This window comes from Nycticebus coucang, chromosome 13, assembly GCF_027406575.1.
Source record: "Nycticebus coucang isolate mNycCou1 chromosome 13, mNycCou1.pri, whole genome shotgun sequence".
NCBI lineage: Eukaryota > Metazoa > Chordata > Mammalia > Primates > Lorisidae > Nycticebus > Nycticebus coucang.
In genome coordinates this window covers 66,756,723-66,782,219 of record NC_069792.1, presented here as the reverse complement: position 1 = coordinate 66,782,219, position 25,497 = coordinate 66,756,723, and the positions used below count along the sequence as shown (strand labels likewise).

At 30.9% G+C, this 25,497-nt stretch overlaps 1 protein-coding gene across 46 annotated transcripts in view; it reads right to left on the bottom strand.

Annotated features, from left to right (window-relative positions):
- The window catches only part of RIMS2 (regulating synaptic membrane exocytosis 2), a 683,906-nt gene that overhangs the window by 170,682 nt on the left and 487,727 nt on the right, over window positions 1-25,497 (bottom strand). For 19 of the 46 annotated variants that reach the window (XM_053559665.1, XM_053559666.1, XM_053559668.1 and 16 more), the window contains one exon: window positions 5,789-5,821. The exons of the other annotated variants lie outside the window; for them this stretch is intronic. In XM_053559665.1, the coding sequence (XP_053415640.1) occupies window positions 5,789-5,821 (33 nt within the window). The remainder of the gene's footprint in view (window positions 1-5,788; window positions 5,822-25,497) is intronic. 46 annotated transcript variants of the gene reach the window in all.

Sequence of the window (25,497 nt, the reverse complement as noted above, 5' to 3'; positions counted from 1 at the left end):
AATGGTGCTGGGTGAACTGGCTGGCAACCTGTAGAAGACTGAAACTAGACCCACATCTTTCACCTTTAACTAAGATATACTCTCACTGGATTAAAGATTTAAACTTAAGACATGAAACTACAAAAATACTAGAAGAAACCGCAGGGAAAACTCTTGAAGTAATTGGCCTGGGCGAATATTTTTTGAGGAGGACCCCACAGCTAATTGAAGCTGCATCAAAAATACACTACTGGGACCTAATGAAACTAAAAAGTTTCTGCACAGCCAAGAACACAGTAAGTAGAGCAAGCAGACAGCCCTCAGAATGGGAGAAGATATTTGCAGGATATGTCTCCGACAAAGGTTTAATAACCAGAATCCACAGAGAACTCAAACATGTAAGAAAAGAACAAGTGATCCCATCACAGGCTGGGCAAGGGACTTGAAGAGGAACTTCTCTGAAGAAGACAGGCGCACGGCATACAGGCACATGAAAAAATGCTCATCATCGTTAACCATCAGAGAAATGCAAATCAAAACTACTTTGAGATATCATCTAACTCCAGTAAGAATAGCCCATATCACAAAATCCCAAGACCAGAGATGTTGGCGTGGATGTGGAGAAAAGGGAACACTTCTACACTGCTGGTGGAAATGCAAATTAATACATTCCTTTTGGAAAGATGTTTGGAGAACACTTAGAGATCTAAAAATAGATCTGCCATTCAATCTTATAATTCCTTTATTAGGTATATAACCAGAAGACCTAAAATCACATTATAATAAAGATATTTGTACCAGAATGTTTATTGCAGCCCAATTCATAATTGCTAAGTCATGGAAAAAGCCCAGGTGCCCATCAATCCACTAATAGATTAATATATTGTGGTATATGTACACCATGGAATATTATGCAGTCTTAAAGAAAGATGGAGACTTTACCTTGTTCATATTTACATGGATGAAGCTGGAACATATTCTTCTTAGTAAAGTATCTCAAGAATGGAAGAAAAAATATCCAATGTACTCAGCCTTACTATGAAACTATTTTATGGCTTTCATATGAAAGCTATAACCCAGTTATAACCTAAGAATATGGGGAAGGGGACAGGGAGGGGTGGGGAGTATGGGCGGAGGGAGGGTGATTGATGGGATTACACCTATGGTGCATCTTACAAGGGTACATGTGAAACTTAGTAAAAGTAGAATATAAATGTCTTAACACAATGACTAAGAAAATGCCAGGAAGGCGATGTTAACCAATGTGATGAAAATGTGTCAAACAATCTATAAAACCAGTGTATGGTGCCCCATGATCGCATTAATGTATACAGCTATGATTTAATAATAAAAAAATATTCTTCTTAGCAAGGTATTCAAAGAATGGAAGAAAAAGTACCCAATGTACTCAGCCCTAATATGAAACTAATTTATAGCTTTCATACGAAGGCTACAACCCAATCTCAGTACAAGAATATGGGGAAGGGGGCAAGGGAGGGGAAGGGAGGGGGAGGTAGGGTGGAGGGAGGATGATTGGTGGGTCCACACCTAGGGTGTGTCTTGGAAGGGTGCAGGTGAAGTTTACTAAGTGAAGAGTATAAGGGTTTGAACACACTAATTAAGAAAATGCCATGAAGGCTATGTTAACCAGTTCGGTGAAAATATTTCAGACTGTATATGGAACCAGCACATTATACCTCATGATTGCTTTATTGTACACAGCTATGATTTAATTAAAAAAAAGTTGAATTGTATATCACAAAATTTACTGCTTTCTTTTCTAAAATGATTTCCTTTTTCTGTCAACATTTTCTAATTACCTTCTCTGTTATTACTGATAATTATTATTATCTCTGTCTTTACTCTTTTTTCTTTGGAACACAATGCCTTAGTCCTCCTCTCTAGGCTTAAGTGAGCTTGTGGAATCCTAAATGCAAAGCTGGTTTGTACAGACCATGGCCCCACTTATAGTATTATGGGTCTATAAGAGAAATTCAGAAAGCTCAGATTTCAGCTTCTCCACACCAGAAGGAAAAGAGGTATTATGGTCCATAGCTATAATTGCAGTTTAAAATAATGCAAGTATATGTCGGATCTATTAAGTATAGAGTATAAATGTCTTAACACAATAATTAAGTAAATGAGATGATGTACATATTAACCATGTGATGTAAACACTCCTAATTCTATATGAAATCAGCACATCGTACCCCATAAATGCATTAATGTATACAAGATCTATGTGTATATGATTTAATAAAAAAAAAGTTCAAAAGTCAAATTATGTTAACGATGTGAAGTACTTTAGAACTTACTCTCTGAAGACAATAAAACATTCTCTTTTGCTCCATAAATTTAAACATCTATGTCCTATATAGCATTTATTTTTTTGTAAGAAATGTTGCTTCCATTATTAATTTTCTCTTCAGAGTCTTTAAACTGTCTCAACCAAGTCTTTTTCCTCTGTCTTTGTGGATATCATGAAGATTCCTTTGCTGAAAGTCTAAGTTGCACTTCTAAATTTTCTTACCCCTCTCTAAGGTTTATTCCTTCTTTCCCCAGCACTCATTCTTTTCTTAACATTTTCCAGCCTGTACTATTAAGGCTATTTACCCCAAGCTTATTTCTCTAATTCCTCCTGCACTGCTTAGAGACATCCTGTCTTTTCTTTTTTTTCTTTTTTTTGTAGAGACAGAGTCTCACTGTACCGCCCTCGGTAGAGTGCCGAGGCGTCACACGGCTCACAGCAACCTCCAGCTCTCGGGCTTACACGATTCTCTTGCCTCAGCCTCCCGAACAGCTGGGACTACAGGCATGCACCACAACGCCCGGCTATTTTTTTTTTTGTTGTTGCAGTTTGGCCGGGGCTGGGTCCGAACCTGCCACCCTCGGCATATGGGGCCGGCGCCCTACTCACTGAGCCATAGGCGCCGCCCATCCTGTCTTTTCTATGTGGACTCAATTTATTTAAATGCAGTATATCCTCAAATTCATCAGAAAGTGTTTATTTCCTCTCTTCTCCTAAATGGAATGTTGATCCTTCAACAAGAATACTACAATACTCAGAAACATTCTGAGGGAAGGCTGTCCAAAATCCTATACTTTATACATATACTACAGAAGCCCAGAAATGAAATCAGCATTCCTCTAGGTGTGCATTGCTGCTTCTACATGTGTACTTTTCTAATCTAACATAAATCTACTTCTTTTATGTTCATATCATTATTCTCCCTTGATGCTATCACTTACATTCCAGGCAATTTTCTTCATTTGCTATCAAGCTGAGACCTTCAATAACTTAATGTCTATATAAAAAGTCTAGCATCAAAGTTTGTTGCTTTTCTTCCATTACCAACTGTAATCCACGATACATCTTGGAAACTCACCCCCAGGTCTAAAAACTTATTTATTGGCAATTGTCCAACATCTGAAAATTCTAAACATCATTAAGTCAATCTCTAATAATAACAATTTGCTTTTAGTGCCTTAGTTATCACCACAAATTCCAGTTCTTTCATTAAACTTTCTCTCCCAGTTTAATGAAAATTCTGCATGATTAACATGACAACATGATTTAATATGACTAACATCTCCCCTATCCATTTGAACATTACTTCAATCACTTTACCCTCAAGATCCTTTTTTTATTTTCTACTACTTGCCCATGTATTACCAATGTTGGATCCAAGCAATTGCATCATAAGTGTCTTAATGATTGAAGTGCACAATCTTAGCTAACCAATGTCATCATAATTTTAGAGTCTTCACTTAGCTAAACTATTACCATTGTTTTAGATATCTTTGGTGAACTCCCTCTCTCATCTGAGATCCATGGTAACTACTATTAATTTTATAAATTCCCCAAGCCATCAGGAAGCCTAGTTCACACTATCTTTATTTTTTTCTTTTCACTCTCCCTTCCCTTCTCTTCAATTTATCTTTCACTCCAACAACTTCCCTGAAACCAATCAGGTAAAGATCATTAATGAATAGTTTTATCATTTAACAACATATTTGTCTTTCTCTGGAATTTGTCTCTGTTGACCACACCCTTTTTTGAAATGTACTTCTTTCTTGAATTCTCTTCTTTCATAGCTATCCTACTGTCTTTAAATAATTCTTTTCAAGTTAGTTTTCTGGATTTTGTTCTTTCACCTACTCCTTAAATAAATATTAGTGATCCTCCAAATTTGATGCTTGGCTCTCTTCTTATTATTCATATGCTACTAGAAATTCCACTTATTTCAATGGAATCCCCCCCACCCTGAATGCAGATATTCCACCTTTATATAAGACTCTAGACCAGACTTCGCTCCTGAGTTCCATATATCCAATCACCTCCACTAGTTATTTATACTTGATTATTTCAAAGGAAGCTTAAACTCAACTCATCCCCCAGGTGAATTCTACCTTTTCCCTAAAATTTGTACATTCTTGTAACATCTATATTCCTTATCCTGATAAAATGTACCACCACCTATTTAAACATTTCAATCAGCTGAGAGTATCTTATTCCTCCTCTTCCTGCATCAATAATATCTAGATGGTGACTAAAACTTGCAGATTCTACATCTCTAAGTAACTTCTCATGTATTGATTGCCTCTATTGATATCTTAAGTCAGACCATTATTTCTTAATTGATCTACCACAGAATCTTCATAAATGATTTTTTCTTATATCACTTCAGTCTTTTATATAGATGCCAAAGTAATTTTCCTAGGAACAAGTAACTGACCTACTCTGTTGCGTTATATGCTTCAATAACCTGTACAGTCCTCATAAATATGGTCTCTGCCTACTTTTTCTTAAACTTGTTTGAAGCCATTGGCTTCCTCTGCATGAAATGCTCTCTACACCATAGACTAACATTTTAGTTATGGCCATATTGCTCCCTCTGTGTGAAATGCTCTCTACACCAGAGACTAACATTTTTCTAACTTTTAATATTTAACTCAACTCCTGTATGAAGTCTTTCTTGAATTAATATTTATCTTTCCTGGGTGAAAATGATCACACCTTTTTTTTTTTTCTAATTCCACTGGTTTCTATATGTAGCAAAAGAATTATCTCATGGTGTTTGTAATTAATTCTTGCATTTGTTACACTCACACTAGAAAAAGTCTGCAAGGATAGGGATCTATGTGGTATGTTCTGTTATTTCCAGCACCTAGAACCACATGTGTTTTAATCAATGTGTGTTGAATGAATGCACAAGTTTCAGCTCAAATGTTACTTCTTCCATGGAGTATTTTCTAACCAAAAGAGAAATTTTATTTCTCTTTATAGCTGTATAGAATATATTGTTAGAATCATCTGTACTGGCACATATACATAGCATGTACCCACATCTCTTAACTCCTCAGTGATACTGATAGCTTCTTTAGGGTATGCATTAGGGCTTTGGTATTCTCCACAGTCTCTAGAACATCACTGAACTCATGTTAGGAATAAAATATTTTAAGAATTATGTTACAAGAAAACCCTAAAAATAGTTTTAAATATAAAATAAGTTTGAAAGCAAATTATGACTAATTTAATCTAGCTGACTGGATAATTTTCAGTAAATTATCCAGTTATGAAAAAATTACATATGTATACATATTACATAAAAATTAATCAATTTATTTTTATCTATCTAATCAGTGCAGTTAAAAGTAGAATATACAAATATCTAGAAAATGCTTTTAAGATGTTGCATTTTGTTAAAGAAGAATGAAAAATTATGAAATGAGTAAAAAATGGTAAAAATTTCTAGGACAAGTTAGATAAATGAAATCATAACAAAGAAAAGCAGTAGAAGAGACAGACCTGCATATCTTCTCCTTGTAGCATCCGCTTCTTCTGTGTTCACATCGTGTAAGGGACAGACATAGACAAAGGAGATGGGTGTGAGTGGATGTACTCAAAAGGTTAAGAAGTGATAGTGAAGGAAAGGGCCTCAAATCATTTTGAGAAAGTATCCTGTGTACAGTCATAGGGAAGACATAACAAATTCATACCATAAAAAAAGAATACATAAGAACTGATGGCAAATTAATTAGTTACTGTAGGTTAGCAGAATCAGAATAACAAAGTTAGTGTAAAAATAAAGAGGATTCAAAAGGTTATAATTATTTATGTACAGCCAATCATGAACTCCAATGCTAAAGAAAGATACCATTAGTAATATCAATGTTACTTGTATGACCACATTGTTTGAGACATTATGGAGTCAATTTAAAATCAGTGGAAATGTTTGAGAATTTTTGAGTATCTAAGAAAAGAGAAAGTTTGAATTATCATCAAAGGAGCAATAAAAATAGTATGCTTTGCCAGTTAATCAGAGCATATATGAAAATGAAGTATGGTCATCAGGCCAATCATTGACTTACTTCAGGACAGCAATATATTATCATAAAAATATTATGGAGTAATAAACGTAATATAACTCATTATAAGAAGAGTAGCTGAAATATGGCTTTATTTCAATATTAAAAACTCAAATTAACCTTCAGTATAGACAAATTTCCTTTGATCACATTCCCTTATAATGACTATTTATTCAGTAGATTCCTACAAATAACACACTAGGGATTATCAAAATTCTAATCAAATGTATCCACCCAAATCCAACATCTACTATAATAGATAATGGTATATGAAACATTTCTTTCCCCAATGCTAGTGGAAAAGTTCAAATGACATCTTACACAGTAACTTGAAAGCTTGAAAATATCTCCTAAACTCTGTATTAAGAAAACATTTTTTTCCAAGGATATTAGTGAGTTAGTGTTAGTATGATTGACACAGATGAATAAAACCAAAATTGTCTATTTTAAGTATCCATTTAGCTTTAAATTAGATATGACAAAATTCTTAAATATCACAATTGGTTCTGCAATAGTTGCAATTATAGTTTTCAATTGATTTACAGAAAGCTATATTATATCAAAATATACTTAGAATATCAATATATTGAATTATGGCTCTTGGAAGAATTATTTCCTATAACAAAATTCTCTTTATATGAATAATGAAAAAACAAAAACTTTCCATTAGAAAGTGCTAACTTGACCAAAATAATTATTTTTAGAAAGAAAGAAAAATTTTAGTATGAATTATAGATAAATGGAAAAAGAATGATACATTTTGAAACTTAATGTCATTTTTATTTATATGAACACATTTTTTCACCCATTAAAAAATCAGACATTAAATGGCATCATAATTAAATTATAAACCAGACTGCTAATGGGACTGACCACTACAAAATATCTTCATATCTTCTGAAATGTACTAGTATACATTAAAATTACATATCCCATATTTTCTTTTCCATCTGCAATCCACCAATTTTCAAAGAGGGTAAAGTCAGAAAATCACAGGTATATTAATAACACAGGCCAATACTGAATTTCATCATGTCTTACATTATTATTTTTACATCATGTCTTGCATAATTTTCCTAGATATAAATTTACCGTATTACCAAATAGCTTCCTCACAATGTTAAAATAAAATTGTTATGAAGTGGATGAAATAATCATTTACATATATTCCATCTCTTAGGAAAAAATTTTATTATTTTGCAGAAAACAAAAAACTAAATAAATAAATCTTCTTTCTCTGCCTAGTATTTTCTATGTCCTGGATTACTTTATATGGCATTGATGCAATGGTTTTCACATTGTATGGATTCAAAACATTAAAAAATTCTTTTCAACTCATTCATTCACTTATTTTAGTGAATAACGGAGGCACATAGAGTTCAATGACTTACCCAATGTCATAAAACAAGTACAGTGGCAGAGCCAGAAATAGAACAGAGTTCTTTTGATTACCCCGTCAAATTTCTTTCTACTAGATGCTATATGACCCAATAAAAACACGTGAAATAAAAGTCAAACAAGGAGGAAACAAAAATGTCTTTCATACTGATGCCTGAGCCGGACATTTTATTATGTAGTATTTAATTAGAGATGTTTTTTAAAAGTGGCACATTCTATAATTGTCAACCAATTTACCAACGTTTTTACTTTTACAAAGACTATGGTAACACTTATCTTAGAATTAATACTATTAAAAAAATTTTAGAAAATAATATAAAATTTATATTACTCACAAGGGATAAAAATATTTTGATAATGACCTCATTACTAAAAGTGTCAAATCATTTTCTGCTATTTTTGTTATACAATAATAAATAAGTTAAAAAAACTTATGTAAAAACATGTAACTGTTATTACCAGATAGAATATTCATGCAATTTATAAAATTTAATGTATAATTACACTCATATCAAATGTATTTAAAACTTGTTTTTGGCTTTCTTACCTTTCTTTTGGTTGGTTTTATTATGTGTTATTTACTTTATAACAGTCTCAGTTTAAAGAGAAACTCATAATAAACTATCTCATGTCTAACATAAATGATAGCATGCTATTCTTATTTGCATGTAGTATGATAATTATAAGCAGACTTAAAAGAAGCTAAGAGGAACCCATGCACTCTTCTCATCTATCTACCTTTCCTTAATCATTTCAATGCCACAAATATTTTACCTTTTAGTGCTGTTAATGGAGAATTCTAGTAAAAACTCTTTCTCTTTCATCTAATCAATAACCAGCTACCAGACTCTTCTATAACCAATAAACCAGACACTTCATTTAATCAATAGCCACTTAAGAGTTATTGAGGATAGCAAAAGTATACTCTTTTTTAAGTGCCCAGTAGTGTCACAATTATAGCTGGATCTTATTTCAAAATGACTTAGAATCTATAAAGGCTTTGTTTAAAAAAAAAAAGTACGGTATTTTTGTGTTCATTCCATGATACAAAATATTTTTAGAAATTATCCTGAAATAAAAAATATTCATAAAATATAATAAATAAACCCATCAGCATCATTTCATAACTTATGGTGAATTATTTTTTCAACAAATATTTTAAAATTTAAGGTACCATCACGTTACATACAATAAAAAGAATGGAAATTTAATCAGGCAAAATAATACTACACATTCGCACATAAAAACTGTGTTTCAGTTTTTTTAATTAAAAAAAGTCTATTGAAGATAGACAATAATGCATTTCTTAACTGCAGGAACAGGATCTGAAATATGTCATTAGGCAATTTTGTTACTATGTGATAATGACAGAGCATACTCACACAAACTTAGATGGTATAGCCTATTATATACCTAGGCTATATGTGTATAATATAGCCTATTATTCCTATGCTACAAAACTATACAACATGTTACTACACTGAATACTGTAGGCAACTATAATATAATACTAAGCATTTGTGTATCTAAACATATCTGACCATAGAAAAGATACAATAAAAATATGATATTACCTTATGGGAACACTGTTGTATATACATCCATCACTGATTAAAACATCATTACTGTTCACTGTATATGTATGTTTGTGTGTGTGTGTACAAAATAATTTTCATTAAACATATTTGATAAAAAGCTCATGAGAATGAATATGTTAGATTTAATGCAAAATTCTGTACAAACCCCCAATTCTTCCTTTGCTAATGTAATGTTTTAACTATTATGATATTTCAACTGACTGCATACCACAAGTTCAAACAGAAATGCTTTGTAGTCAACTTTATTTAAAAAAGGCAAACATGTGGAGCCTGTTTATCCATAAATGCATTTCATCTAGGATGTGTGATAGATATTTGAAATTTTGTTGGATGGCTAACATTGTCACCTATCACCATTTACAATAAGCTTACACTTGACCATGTTATCATTCAATTGTACTCAAGTAACATGTCTCACATGTTAGGTTTTAAGCATTTTGTTAACAAGTTTCCTGGCACAATGAAACAGAAGCCTGGGGATTTTAAGTGTATATTAGAATTTAAGTATAATTAAAAGCTAAGCACAGCATTCAAGTTTATTAAAGGTCAAGGAGTCTTAGAATGTTTCCTTTGGGGGAAGGAGAGACAGCTTTCAAAAAAGAAGCCTAAATTAAGTATCTATTCTACTTAGTGGGATGGCCTCTGTGATATAAAGGTCAGGATGGAGCTTAATTATAAAGCTTGTTACCAAAGAATAAAGGTATCAGTAGTATTTAATTTCAAAGTTCTATCACTTTTTTTCCTGTATGTAATTATGAAAGCAAAATATTCATCAAGTTTGTAAAAAAGCAAAATATTCACCAAGTTTCATTTTTCAAGAAAAATCTTGAAAAATAATTTTCAAACCTTTTTGAAAAATCCCTCAGTCCAAATGATTTGCACTATTTCTGAACTAATTATTTCCCATAATTTTGTCAGCCCCTCAAAATACTGAATAGTTACAATAATTTCTACCTTGATAACTTCTATCAAAGTTCAATATTTAAAAATATTTTGCTATTTTTAAAAATTCACATAGCTTACACAAAAAGATTATCTTTTAAATGTTTTCTTTCTTATTTTATGCTGTGCTGTTGTTTCTTTCTTTGAACTCTGAAATGTAATCCAATTCTCAATGCAGGAGGAAAACCCCAGAACTCTTAACAGAGGGAGTTTAAAATAATTTATTTCCAAAATACACCATGCTATTTATCATAAAAATGATGGTTACTGAAGAACAGGCTTGGCCTTATCAATTTATCTTATGTTCAGAGGAAAATGAACCACCTTGAAATGAGCAACTAAGTTCATACATGATGAAATTTTACTTTATCTTCAAGAGAACATGCTTGTTATCAAAGAATAAAGTGTTAGTAGTATTTAATTCCAAAGTTTTATCAGTTGATATATGTAATAGGAAACATTTATTGTTTTATGTCACTTTTTTCCATTAAGAATAAAATGCACTCATTCCACAACAATCCAGAAAGAATCAGAAATTATAAAGATGCTAATAATGACCAAAACACAATCCTATTTCTTTTTTTAGATTACACAGATTAAACTAGCATTTAATAAGATATTGATTTAGAATGCTACCTTAGACTAAAATATTGTTTCTACTTTTAAGAAACTTCAAAATATTCAAGAGTAAAAGGAAACTAAAGTACAAAATAAGAAAATGCTCAAGAAAAGTTTTTCAGTATAAAATTCACTAATAAAATATTTCATTAAATATTTACTCTTCATTAAAAATAAATTTTAGAAAATACAATTCCAAAGATAAAACTAAAAAAAAATTCCTACCTCCACCATAATTACAAATTCCATAAAAAATACAATATGGAAATGTCCACATTGGAAAAAAAGTCAAAGTTTAATACATTAAATAACTTGTATAATGTTAAAAGTAAAGGCTTATGTATTCATCAAGAAGTTGTAGTAAGTAGTAAAAAATGACTTGTTACTCTGAACATTTTAAATTTTCAAAATATTGTCTAAATATATAGTATACTAGCAGTGTTTCACTGTCTTCACTTTTGCTAAAAATCCATAGACTTATTTTCCACATAAGATACAATAAGGTATGTGCACTGTCATGGTTTCAGAGTAATTGCAATAAGGGTAGTGAAGTCAATTAAAGATTTTCCTAGATATGACATAGCTTACATTTACAAAATAACAAATCAAGGATCATAATCAATTTATTAGTAGCATTAATTAATCAAATATACCAGAAATCATTTAAAATTTTATCTTCAAGTAAATTCTGAACTATTTAAATCTAACATTGGTCTTTCCAGGACTAGTTTTGAAGAATCTGTGAAACTGTGTAAGTTCCAAAACATTCATTAAAACTAATGAATTTCAAATTTGAAACAGCATTCCCACCAATTTTTTTGTGTAATAAATAAAATATAAGACTAAATTATTATTTTATGTGGAAAGAGGTTCTTTTTTAATATACATTTCTAATTACAATAGAAATAAGTTAACTTACAAAGTAAAAACAATCAAATTTAATAGTTTAAAGCTGTTTTAATGGTTAACAATACTGATTATTAAAGACCACAATGTTCTTTTCTGAAACTGGGTTGTTGATTAAAAAAATAAACAACAGATTACCCACACTCATGTATCCTTGATTTACACTAAAAATGTACCGCTAACTTTAAGGCCTAAAAAAAAAATCTAATCCACATCTTTTGAAGGAAGACATTAAGTTACTTATTCTAAACCTTATTCGTAAAGTCTGAGGTTTGAAATTATATGTGCAATTTTAATATTTTATGCTCACACCAAAGATATTAATATGATAAATATTATACTTCCCATGAATCTTCAATCTATACTGCTGTCAATTAAGTCAGAGAGACTGAAAGAAAAATCAATCCTTTTCCTGATAATTATATCAAAACAGCTTAGCTCAAAAATGTCAAGATTTTTATTTAAAAAGAACCACATACTAATTAATCATAATACTTCAAATATAGGCAAATCTTATTAACTCATTTTCTAGTCTATATCTTGCCATTTAGTCCTTTAATTCTACTATCTTACATTTAAAACAAACATTTTAAGTGTTATTTGTATTGAATAACATCCCAGAATGGCAAAATGGAAAAATTCTCAAGTATTATAAATTATTTTTGCATAGACTTTCAGAAGACAGCAATTGCTATTGATAGCCAATTTTCCATCTATGTCAGCATTGATTTCAAGCCCTTACAAAAGTTTTTCTAATGCCACAAGTTTAACATAATAATCCTTTGGTGAGGAATCTCTATCAATTAATGGAAGATGATCTCTTGGACTTCAGCATGTAAAAATTATCTATTAAGTACTGATTATGGTTAATGAATTATTAAAATCATAGATGTACTTGAATATAAAATGGTACAAATATGACTTCTGTAAAGCTTAGGCTCATATAAAGACATTGTTGAAATATGGTCACCCTACCTGATTATCCCTTTACTTTCCTTCCTCCTATTTTCTCACTCCATATAGAATATGGAGTATTTTTGGGATATCCTACTTTCCTTTTAGAAACAAAGTAATATATTTATAAAACACTAAAATTTAACATTGCTTTTATGGCATAGTGCACTGCATACTTACTTATGACACTTAGGGTTTGAATTTCCAGGACCATTTTTCCTAGTATACAGCAAAATACACAATTGCCAAAACAGAAAAATCTAGAAACATTCTAAACTATGACATTAAAGTACACTAATTAAATTGAAATAATAAAAGTACATAATATATGTGAGAATAACTAATTGAAATATTTAAAGTAGATGTTTAAAATTTTAAGTTTTGAGATTTTAAAATATTTCTTAAACATTGTATTGTTTCATGATTTTAATATAAAATATAATTTATTTACAGAGATAAAATATTTCTTAAACATTGTATTTGTTTCATGATTTTAATATAAAATATAATTTATTACAGAGAACATGATCTATGTATCAGACATGACGGCAAATAGATGAAAAATAAGTAATTGTTTATAACTAAGGATAAAGCATATCACACAATTACATAGCAAGAGTTTTTACAGTAATAATTTTTGTTATATAATAGCATAAAACATTAATATCTTAATTTACTTTAAAAATCTCCTTAATTATATTAAGCTAATCATTATGTTCCGAATAAACTATTCTTATTGAAGATTTGAAAAAGCATGCAACATATTTTTCTTACAACTTTATGAATAAATTTAAATTCCCAATGTGAATTCCAGTTTATTTTATTCAATTTTCTGTATGTATAGTTTCATAGAAATATAATTCACAGACTCATTTGCATTATGCCATCTTTCCTTGTTCTTCAGACTTACTATGTAACATGATACTTTAATCTCTGTGTACCCTATTCTTTTCTTTTTTTTTGCAGTTTTTTGGCCGGAGCTGGGTTTGAATTTGCCACCTACAGCATAGGGGGCCGGCGCCCTACTCTGTTGAGCCACAGGCCCCCGCCCCTTATTCTTTCTTTAATAGCACTTATTACACTTCCAATAGATGAATCATTCATATGATTATTTTTCAATTTGTGTACTTTTGCCAGATACAAGCAATTCTGAGGGCAATTGCTGTATCTGTCTTTTCTCACCCAAAACTCAGCACTAACCATAATGCCTAGCATATGACAAGATTACAATAAACACTTCTTAATAAATTAGCTTAATTCTTACAATGACATATTTTAAAATATAGGTTTTAGATCTCTAATATAAAATAATGACTCACCACACAAAAATATTTAACACTATTATTACAGAAACAGACATTTTTAGTAAGAATACCATTAGTAAAACCATTAGTAAAATTTAACAAGTGAATGTTAAAATTTTCAACAAAAGTTTCAATGTTCTCTCAACCAACTGCTAATTAAAAAGAATAATAATTATTCAGTTAATTATCTCTGCTCTTTTTTTTTCTTTTTACTCCTGGTTCAAGTTTTGTCTTCTACATAATCCTTTCTCTTCAAAAACGAGAAAAAAAGGAATGCAAAAAAATAAATAAATAAATAACACTTCAAGTCATTGGTAATTAATGGCTTACAGATATTCCTTTTTTTAAATTTTTAAACACTTTTTACTGAATTCACATACTATGCTAACCCTCTTCCTTGTTTATGGCAATATTTTATAGTTCCAGAGGCTGTAAATAAATCATTATCAATATATGGTATAAATATCTCAATAGCATTTGCAGATAAAAATAGGAATAGCCTATAAGGAAAATATTTAAATAGATTAGTATTGAATTTTCTACTGTACTTTGTAAAGAAGCAAGTATCTCTTTATTAAGGTACTTTAATGTGAGTCAAAATAATCAATTTATATAAAGCAGATGACCATTTAAGTTAGTCACGTTTTTCCCTGAAAGACTAATCTTAACAATAACAAAATAATTGTGTTATTTTGTAGATGTTAATAATATGCATATTTTGGAGAAACAAGACTTAAAATATTCACCACTCTAATCTAAATAGGATCTACACACTATAAAGTCCACATGATAATGAGAAAAAATGAGGTTCAACAAGCACACACACATTTAAAAAGCATGAAATTCAGTGCTTGTAGTCTCATGCTTTTATGTGGTTTCCAAATCCTGACAAACCTGGCTCGGATTGGTGTTTCTTTTTCGGTAATGGTTTGTCATCACTTATAGTACCATTCACCTTTTCCTGCTGGTCTTCCCATGTAACTTCTAATATAAATAAAAAAAAAAAAATCAAACTTATTTAAGATATTTTTCCTACATTCTCACATAAACTATGTAATATACAGTTAATATACGAAATATAGGGATGTAATATTATTTGAATTTTTTAATGGATTTCAAAATCCAAAACACTAAAATTTCCTTCCAGCATACTCCAAAATTTATTTTCAATAAAATGAATGGAACCAAGGTATGAAGAAAGTGATAATTAAAATGGCTTGACAAAGGTCTTAGTTAGTAAGTAACATACTAATGTATTTTAGAAATAAACATTTTACTAAACATCACTTTATTGTGGTGAAATAAAATGTTTATATGTAATTATCACAGGGAAATTTTTATGCACATGAAGAAAAAATTCGCAAATACATTTCAATCATATTTAGTACCTTCATAAAATGACAGAAAAATTCATATATCATGAGATTGTTTCAATAAAAACCTTATAAAGGAAGATAAAGACATCTGGTAGTAACAGCTTAGTTTCACTGAATATGAATTAACTGACTTACCTACAATTGTCTAGAATATTTCTAGTGTGATATAACATTCATTCGTTCAATAAGCATATATATTCAGTACCTACTATAGGCCAAGCATGTCTACATACTGAGGATATAGCAGGAAACAAAACAGAAAAAAATCCATACTTTCATAAAGTTTACACTTAAGTGCGAGAAAAATATTATAAATAGATAAATCAGTAAATATATTGTGACCTAGATATTGATATGTGTTAAAAGATAAAAACTTAAGGAAGTTTGGGAGTGAGCCATATGGCTATTTGGAGAGAAGGCATTCAAAGCAGAGGAATAGCATATGCAAAGTCCTGAAGTGGAAGCATGTCTGCCATGTTCCAGAAGACCATGGAGGTCACTGTGGCTGGAGCAGAACAAAGAAAAAAAGTAGTAGAAGATGAGCTTAGAGTGGTAATAGAGACAGAAGAAGGTGGGAGAGTGCAGGCCACGATAGGGTCTTGTAGGTCATGTATCAAAAACTTCACTAGCCACCATTTAAACTTATTCTCATAGTAGCATTCATAAATAATTATGTGTATACATACATCTTATCACTTCTCTTTCTTTATGTTTCTAAAGCTATACTATGAGTCAAAAATAGTTACTGTCCAAATATACCTCAATTCCCACAAAGTTTCACAATGCCATATACAATACTCTGGTACCTTATTCATCTTTGGCCATAAATGGTGTAATATGAACATATTTCATAATATTAAGCTAAACAAAATGTATCTGGGAAGATTAAACTACCATAAAAAAGAAAAAAATTTGTTAATACTGCTGAATCAAATATAGGTTATTTGATAACTTTTAATATGAGAAGTGACTGCCCAAAGTGGAAGGGTTTTCTAATTCCTAGACCTGAAATAAATACAAACAATAATATGAAACTTTATTCTGATCCTAGAAAATCTGCACACTGCAATGAAATAAACTTCCTGCTTTAGGAGTACTAAAATTACAATTGGGTGTATAGTTAAAACCCTGATTTTCCAACTGCTAAATAATCTGGTAACCATGAAATATAGAATACCCAAATGGTAAACAATTTGGTAAGATATCAATCAACTACTAAAGAAAATGGAAATCTTAAAACTCTTAAGGAATATGAAAATTTTCTGATAAATTCCAAGCTTTGCATTCTTTTCATAAGAATGAGAGAGTAAACAAAAAAAAATACAGACTGATTTTCTTATGTTGAAAAAAATAATAAACTTATTCATAACAAAATATTTGTTGATCATGAATGACCTGCGCTTTTGGTTATTTACCAATAAACAATATGAAAAAATTTATAAAATTTTATAAGCTATGCAGCACCTTTCAGCATTTGATAAAGTTTGAGATGCTCCAAAAAAAAAAGAAAGAAAGAAAGAACTAAAAGACATGCTGCCTTCTAGAGCAAGATTATGAAGAAGAAAGGGCTTATTTTGAAAATGGTCAACATATTTTAACTGCTAGACAAAATCTTCTGAAAGAAAACCTTAAAATAGAATGTTTAATTTTTAAACACTGCCTTTGGGTGACAAACATTTTCACTGAGTATAATTGTTTATAGAATGAATCACTCGTATTAACAGTGAAATCAGCAAATATTTACTACAAAGCATTTATACTCATATGCTAGTAACAAAAATATTCTAATACCCTTACATTTATAAATTCCAACCAACGTAACAATAAAAGAACTAAATAAAAACTATCAATGACTGATAGACAAGGTATATCGATATATCATCTACTAAAACAGAAAAGGCGGCGTTTTGGAACACTTCTGCCACTAATTAGGTGCATAACTATAGGTAAGTTTCATAACCTCTCTGACCTCCAGAGAAAGCTGGACTTGAAAATCTCTAAGGTTATTTTCATCCCTAAAATTACATAGATGCTCTTGCTTCTTATGATCCTAGATTAGTCAAATTAGAGTTTATGGAAGAGTAGCTATAACAGAGATGATAAGATTGAGGCATCAAGAGTTCAGAAGATTTTCCAAATGCTATAAATGTGGCTACTATTAAACTGTTTTGAAACATGTCTATTTTAAAACAAAATTAGTCATAAAAAAACAGAATTGACTACCAATTCAATAATTCATTTATCACTCAAAGAAATAACATTAAGAGCCATCTATACCTAGCCTTCTGTGAATTTATAGCTCATATAATTAAAATAAAGCATTTAAATTAAAATAAACTAGTTTTTTATCAGGAAAATGTTGAAATTGTTTGAAAGTTGTAGTTACAGTTAAAAAAGAATAGCAACATATGCCTAAGCATGCAACACCCTAAAGAATCCTTTCTATTAAAGGACTTTTATAGTAGCTATGAAAAATGAATAATCTTCTTAATGTAAAATAGTAAAGACCTCAAAATTGAAATTTGCAATTACAAAGTGCTAGCCCATGATATTGCAACCTACCGCCAAAAGGTAAAAAATGAGATATATAATGTAATTTAAAATTATTCCTCTAGAAGAATACATTTTTTTCACTAAGATTCTTACTGAGGTTTTTTTTTTTGAGGCAGAGTTTCACTTTGTCATCCCTGGTAGAGTGCCATGCCATCATACTCACAGCAACCCCAGATTCCTGGGCTTAAGCAATTCTCTTGCCTCAGCCTCTGGAGTAGCTGGGATTACAGGTTCTGGCCACAATGCCCGGCTATTTTTAGAGGCAGGGTCTCGCTCTAGCTCAGGCCGGTCTGGAACTCCTGAGCTCAGGTTATTTGCTGCTTTGGCCTCCCAGAGTGCTGGGATTACAGGCCTGAGCCACAGTGCCTGCCCCTTACTGAGTATTTTAAAATTTCATTGAGTTAATATTCAGTTTTAAGCCTACATTTCTTAAATGGCATACAATTAAAATGGCATATAATTAAAAGTTGTTTGTTTTGAAAATTCAACAAAATACAGAGGAACAATTTCTAAGATTTCAAATTTCTAAACTATCATTATTATTTATTCCTTCTTTGATTTATATGTAGATGAAAGTTTGATGAATTCTTTTTTTTCCTTAAAAAATGTTTTTATTTCTTTTTTCTGTTTTTTTTTTTTTTAATTGTTGGGGATTCATTGAGGGTACAATAAGCCAGGTTACACTGATTGCAATTGTTAGGTAAAGTCCCTCTTGCAATCATGTCTTGCCCCCATAAAGTGTGACACACACCAAGGCCCCACCCCCCTCCCTCCATCCCTCTTTCTGCTCCCCCCCATAACCTTAATTGTCATTAATTGTCCTCATATCAAAATTGAGTACATAGGATTCATGCTTCTCCATTCTTGTGATGCTTTACTAAGAATAATGTCTTCCACTTCCATCCAGGTTAATACGAAGGATGTAAAGTCTCCATTTTTTTTAATGGCTGAATAGTATTCCATGGTATACATATACCACAGCTTGTTAATCCACTCCTGGGTTGGTGGGCATTTAGGCTGTTTCCACATTTTATGAAGAATGATTACACTCATGAAGACTTAACTATGAGGTGATGTTTTTTGTAGGTGAAATTTAAGAAACCCACATGTCTACAAATCAACTATTTTCTGGCTAGTCTTCATCATGTAGGCAATTCTTTATCAACACTACAATTTAAAGAGCATAAATTTAAAGATTATATTTGTATAATCTTGCTAATATAGGTATAATATATGGTCATTTGTGCTTTCACCTATGGCATCACATTTCACCCTATAAAACACAGAAAGGATCTTGTATCAGGTTGTTTTACAGGTGAAAAAATAAAGAGCTGATTAATAAAGATAATAACTGAAAACTTATCTTCGTTTATAGTTTTGCACTCACGACCTCACTTGATTCTCAAAGTATCATACTAGGAATGACAGAAATATGCTAAGATTTCCTTTTCTCACATGAATTAACTTGAGGCAAGAACCTAAAGTATGCAGTTGGTACAATGTAAAGATAGGCCCAGAGCCAAAGTTCCAAACCTCTGCTCTTTCTCTCATACCAAATCACCTTCCTAAGAGTAATGTGCTTTCAACAAAAAGGATGAAAAAGACTGCCTTAAGGATTGTATTCAGGAAGTTAACATGGTACATGTATGGTATAGGTATGCCTTTGAACAATGGCTAAATTTGCAGAAGGTATGAGGTGAAAGGGAGTTTTTTCCTAAATCTGATTAGTCACTTGAGACTTTGGAAAGTATACAAGAAATAAGATGAGCAAAAGAGAAAGAAAAGTAAAATAAAGAGCAAAGTCCCCCAGGAATGAAAGGAAAGCTTAGGAAAAGAAATTAGAAAATATCTATTTACAAGTATTTAACAATACTTGTTCATTGGGTACAATGGGTTCATTCAGGTTTGTGAATAATGAATGAAGAGAAAAAAATCTTAAATGCATTCCTACCTCAATATCTAGGTCTCTGCTCTAGTTTAGGCCATCGAATAATGGACTACTGAACACTCTAAATGAACATAACACCTTTAGTCTCTTCTCTTTCAAGTCCATCTTGCCCATTGTCACCAAGTTAACATTCTATATTACAGATCTGATTGAATGCCCATCCTGCTCAAAAACACATGAAAAAAACCCTTGCTATTTTAAATGTTCTTGAATATCTCTCATATTAATTTTGGACACATGATTATTTGTCTACTTTGGGAGAGAATGATGCATTTAGAAAAATCTACCAATTTTTACTATAAAGCCCATTTCTATCTAGGTTTAATCACATTTTGAAATTAAAATATGAGTAATAATATTCTCCTGGCTCTAGAAACATTCATGAGAATACAGAGGAAGGAAAACAAAGATAAGATCCTCTATCCCTGTCCATATCCTTTCATCCTAAATGGTATCTAAATACCTAGAATGCCTTACAGAGCACATATCCATTACAAAGACTGTTCAAATTTCTTTAGGTTCCCTTGCAACCTGGTTTATAGTTTTTCTTTTTCCTTCCTTCCCTCTCTCCTTTCCTTTCCATCTCCCTTTCTATCTCTTTCCTTCTTTCCCTTAATTTCTTATTTAAAAGTTTATCTAGATGTGAAATAACACAGGCAACTACACATTAAAGGAACAAACATTTTTCTTTTCATCTCGCTGTGTTAACTTTAGAATGACAGGGTATGGGGCAGGGATCTAAGATTTTGGCTTTGTTTTCCTTCCTCTCTGTAGTCTCATGAATGCTTCTACTGTTTAGTCTATAATTCTGACAGTAAAATTAATCACTAAGAGCCAAGTAAATGGTTGTAGCTGTTAACTTTCCAAAACCAAACGAAATTAGCAAACAACAAAAACAACATAAACTGGAAACAGAAAACAAAACTAGTTGAGAATAGCACCAAGATTGCTAATTTCCAAAAAGGAAACTACTAAACTATATACAATCATGCATTACTTAACAGCAAGGATACATTCTGGTAAGAGTGCTGTTTGGACATTTTGCCACTGCGGGAACATCATAAACTATACTTATAAAAACCTAGATGGTCACACCATAGTAATAGGCTATGATATAGCCTAATTACTCCTAGGCTACAAACCTGTACAGCATGTTAGTATAAGAAATATCATAGGCAACTGTAAAAACTGGTAAGTATTTGTGCATCTAAACATATTTAAACATAGAAAAGTTATAGTAAAAATATGTAATATAATTTTATGGAACTACTGTCAAAATATTTGGTGTGCTGTTGACCAAAATTTCATTTTGTGGCACACAACTCTAAGATATTCAACATACTGAATATTTGGTTCAGAATTATCATAATTAGATATGACTTCAATTTAAAGCTAAAAGTTTTAAAATTTGTGATGAACATACAAAAAAGAAATCATCCTCATAATAATATCTAACATTTTTATAGTAATTATTATGTGGCAAGTATTATTCTAAGTAATTAAATATACCAGATTATTTAACAAAGTAAGTTTATGATATCTATCTATCTATTTATGTAGCAAGTGGTATTATTTAGAATAGAGAGAATTTTTCATCCTTTTCCCCACACTTAATTCTCTCTATTCTCTTGCTTCCTATGAAGATTTGTAGGTAGTAATAGCTTTGTAGGTAGTAGTGCCCTCAGGAATAGTTGTATTTCAGTGTTCTAGGAGGACTAAAAGCTTTTTATTATTAAAATAAACCATTAGAGAATAGCAGAATATGAAATACTAAGAAAGGTAATGGGAGAAATATTTGGGGCCAAAAACCTTAGCAGAACCCCTCAAAACTTATCTCTAAGACTGACCCTGAATATGTATCACAATCTTAACACATTTTATATGTAAGTTATGCGCTACGCAATAATTTAACAAGCTATGTTTTATTTGTTATCATTACACATTTCCCTTGAGAGCTTCTCAAAGGCAGAAAACATGTCATATTCATCTTTATATCCTCAGTGACTCTAGTACATCACACTTAAACAGCAGGTATTAGTTGAATCAAAGTACATCTTTAGCTATTGTCTAAAATATAAAAAAAAAATAATTGAAGCCTATGCAAGAACACCATCTGAAGGGGTTTGGCATGTGAATACATGAGATTGAGAATCTAGACTAAAGATCCACTAATATGTGGACTGAACAAAGTTATCATCTAGAATTTTGCTCTTTTATCTATAAAGGAAAACAGTTTTATTAAAAGATCTGTAAGGTCCCTTCCAAACCTAAAAGTCTTTGATTTTCAGTTTTGGAGCTAAGCCATAGAACACTGACAGACAGCTTCATAAACTACAGGTAGGTGGATCTGAATAGTAGTGGCAGACCTAGATACAGAAGGCAAAAAGTGAACACAGTTTCCCACAGATCCTTCATGTATATGGTTCCCTAACCTCTCCCCTCAGCTCCAGAGTTTTATGTCTTTTCTTCTCTTTACAGCCAAACTCTCCATTTCTTTTCTTTTGAATACATTCTATCCAGCCTTTGAGCTTTTACCATTCCATCAAAACTGCTCTTAATGAAGGCCAACATGGTGACTTCCTATTTGTTAAACTTGGTGATTCTTTTACACTCTTGATAATTTTCTCCTCCTTCAAATACTTCCTTAATTTGGACCTCTCCTCCCACTTTTTCAATCTCTTGCTGCTTCATTTTCCCAACTTCCAATTATTCACTCATCTCATTCAGCTTTGGAACTTCCACTTTTACCTGTATATACTAGTCTTCTTAGTGACAACCATCTCATGGTGGTAAGCAGCTCTTTTAAAGACTGATTCTCAAACTTATAGCTATAGCCCAAATCTCTAATCTGAAATCCAGACTATATTTAAAACTGCCTATTTTACACCTGTACTTGGATCTAACTTATTATATCCAAAGCTAACCACGTGGTTTTCCCACTAAGCCTATTCTTCTCAGGTTTTCCCCCTATGTAAATAGTTAATAGATACACCATGTTTTTTCTAGTTACTCAGGCCAAAAACTTGAATGTCATCATTGAATCTCCCTTTTTCTTTTACCGTTCTGGGAAATTTGTTGACTCTATTTTCAATATCCACTCAGAACCCAAATACTTTATCACTCTGGTCTAAAACACTATCACCTCTTTCCTGGGTTATGGAAAAACTTCCTAACAATACTTCCTGTTTCCACTCTTAATTCTACAAGCTATTCATAAGATAACAATAAAATGATCTTAGTAAAAAAGAAGTGGTACTGTCACTTTAATTAAAACTGTTCCATTTCACTCAGGAAACCCAAAGTCTTAACAATGATCTATAAGGTCATAGCTCTAGTTATTTCTCTGACTACACCTAATATCACTTGCTCACTTCGCAGCACCCACACTAACCTCTTCACTGTTCCTTGAACAAGTCAAGCTTGCTTGCATTATAGGACCTTCAAATTTGCTGTTCTCTCTGCTGGGAATACTCTTCCTTCATGCCTGCATGTGGATCATTCTGTCACTTTACTCAATGCTTGGGCATTTCTAGCCCATGGTTACATCTATACTCCATATCTATATATTTTTTTTGCTCTGAATATGTAAGTAGATGGAAAACAGTAGATACTTCCATTATCCTCTCACCTTTAGAATTTTCTCTGATCCACCAATACATTTTAATCAATTAAAAAACTCCTCCCTTATACTTACTCATAAATTATACCATAATATTTAAAATATATAGTAAAGAAAAAGCCATTCTCCAAAAGAAAGATAGCAAAAGGAAAAATTAGATAACTAGACTTAATGATAGATGGTCAGTAGATTAAATTAAATCAAAATGAGTTAGCATATGTAAAATATATACATTTTCTTGTCTTTCAAAATTTTATCCAATAACTTTCTTCTAGGTTCACCTATGTCATTTGTAGAATTGATTTATATAACAATAATGATGTTTTACATTGGACAGGATTTTTATATAAAATGTAAAAAATAGATTTATAATGAATGGGAGTAACTGAGGTTCTAATATTCATTATCAGATCGAAGGATAATCATATACAAGATCAAAGGAATTAGTAAAAAAAGCAAAGTTATCTGGATGTGAAGATTTAAAAGTATTCATGGTCAACAAGAGGTCAGGAAAACAAGGACATATGTACAAGAAGTTTAAAAAAAAAATCTTTAGACTAGTGATCTCATATGAAACATATTATCTTGAAATATTCAGTTGGACTTAAAACACAAAATAGCATTAAGTATTCTTAAAACTTGTTGTATTTTAATAACTGGTTAAACATTTGAGAAGATATAGTTACTCTTTCAGATCACTGATATATCTGTAAGTACATATCAAAATTACCTTTCACATATACTAAGCAAAAATCATTGAGGTCACCAATAGATAAAAATAACACATATTCAAAAAGACATTAGGAGGTCATTTAAATTTTTATGGATATTATTAGTTACATACAATATAATTTTATGTATTTTATTATTGTCACCTTTCAAATCATATCTTAGCATATGTGTTAATGACTAATATTCCACAGGAAGAAAAACTATAGATTCATTTTAGTGTTAAACAGATCTTACAAATAATATTATATGCATTATTTATAAAAGATGGAGATAAAGAAGACAATATTTAAAACTAAAAGCCATTTCAACTTACTGAAGCACAAAACTACTCAATATCTTAAATTTGTCCCAAAAACATGAGCCAGATTTTATAATATAGAAAATAATGTTACTTTTTTTATATAAGTTTTAATATGTTGACATTCTAAATCAATGTGCATAGCCATATTTGACAATCAATCACTGCAAAACACATATAATCCTACTATTTTGACAGTTTTAACTTATGGTAAATTACATAATTTACTTATGGTGGATATGTGTACAGAACTATGAAATGTATAGAGTTCATAGTTCTACAAAAAATCCACAAATATTATAAATGTTCATTTAATATTATTGTTGCCCTTACAATTATGCTTATTTCCTACTTTACAGCTCTGCGTTAAATATTATTTAAATAATGCAATTTAAAAATAGTTTCTGGATTGAAAAATATCTATAGTGTTTTTCTAAATGCATGACAACATTGCCACCATTATTTCCCCCAAAATCTCGCCCCTCAACATGATCAACAAAGCAAATCTTCCAATTTTAATGCAATGTAATTCAATAAAATAGGATTGCACCAGGATCGTTAAGGTAAATATTTTGAAGATTAATTTCATATTCAGAAATTTTTAAAAACCAGAATACGTATTTTAAATATTACATAAACTATTGGGATTAATATATCTGATAATTATGCTTATTTAATTTAAGAAAGCATATTCATACACATTACAAATGTCAATAAAATGTCAGTACAGAATGTTTAATATATAGAAAGGCAATATTAACTTCATTTTAGACTTGCCTTTTTTCCCATTATTAGGTAGGTTTGTTGTTTCTCCCTCATTGTCTTTATAACATTGAAAACAGACAACAATAGTGATTAATAATTAAGGTCATTAACAACCCAAATAAAAACCAAACACATAAA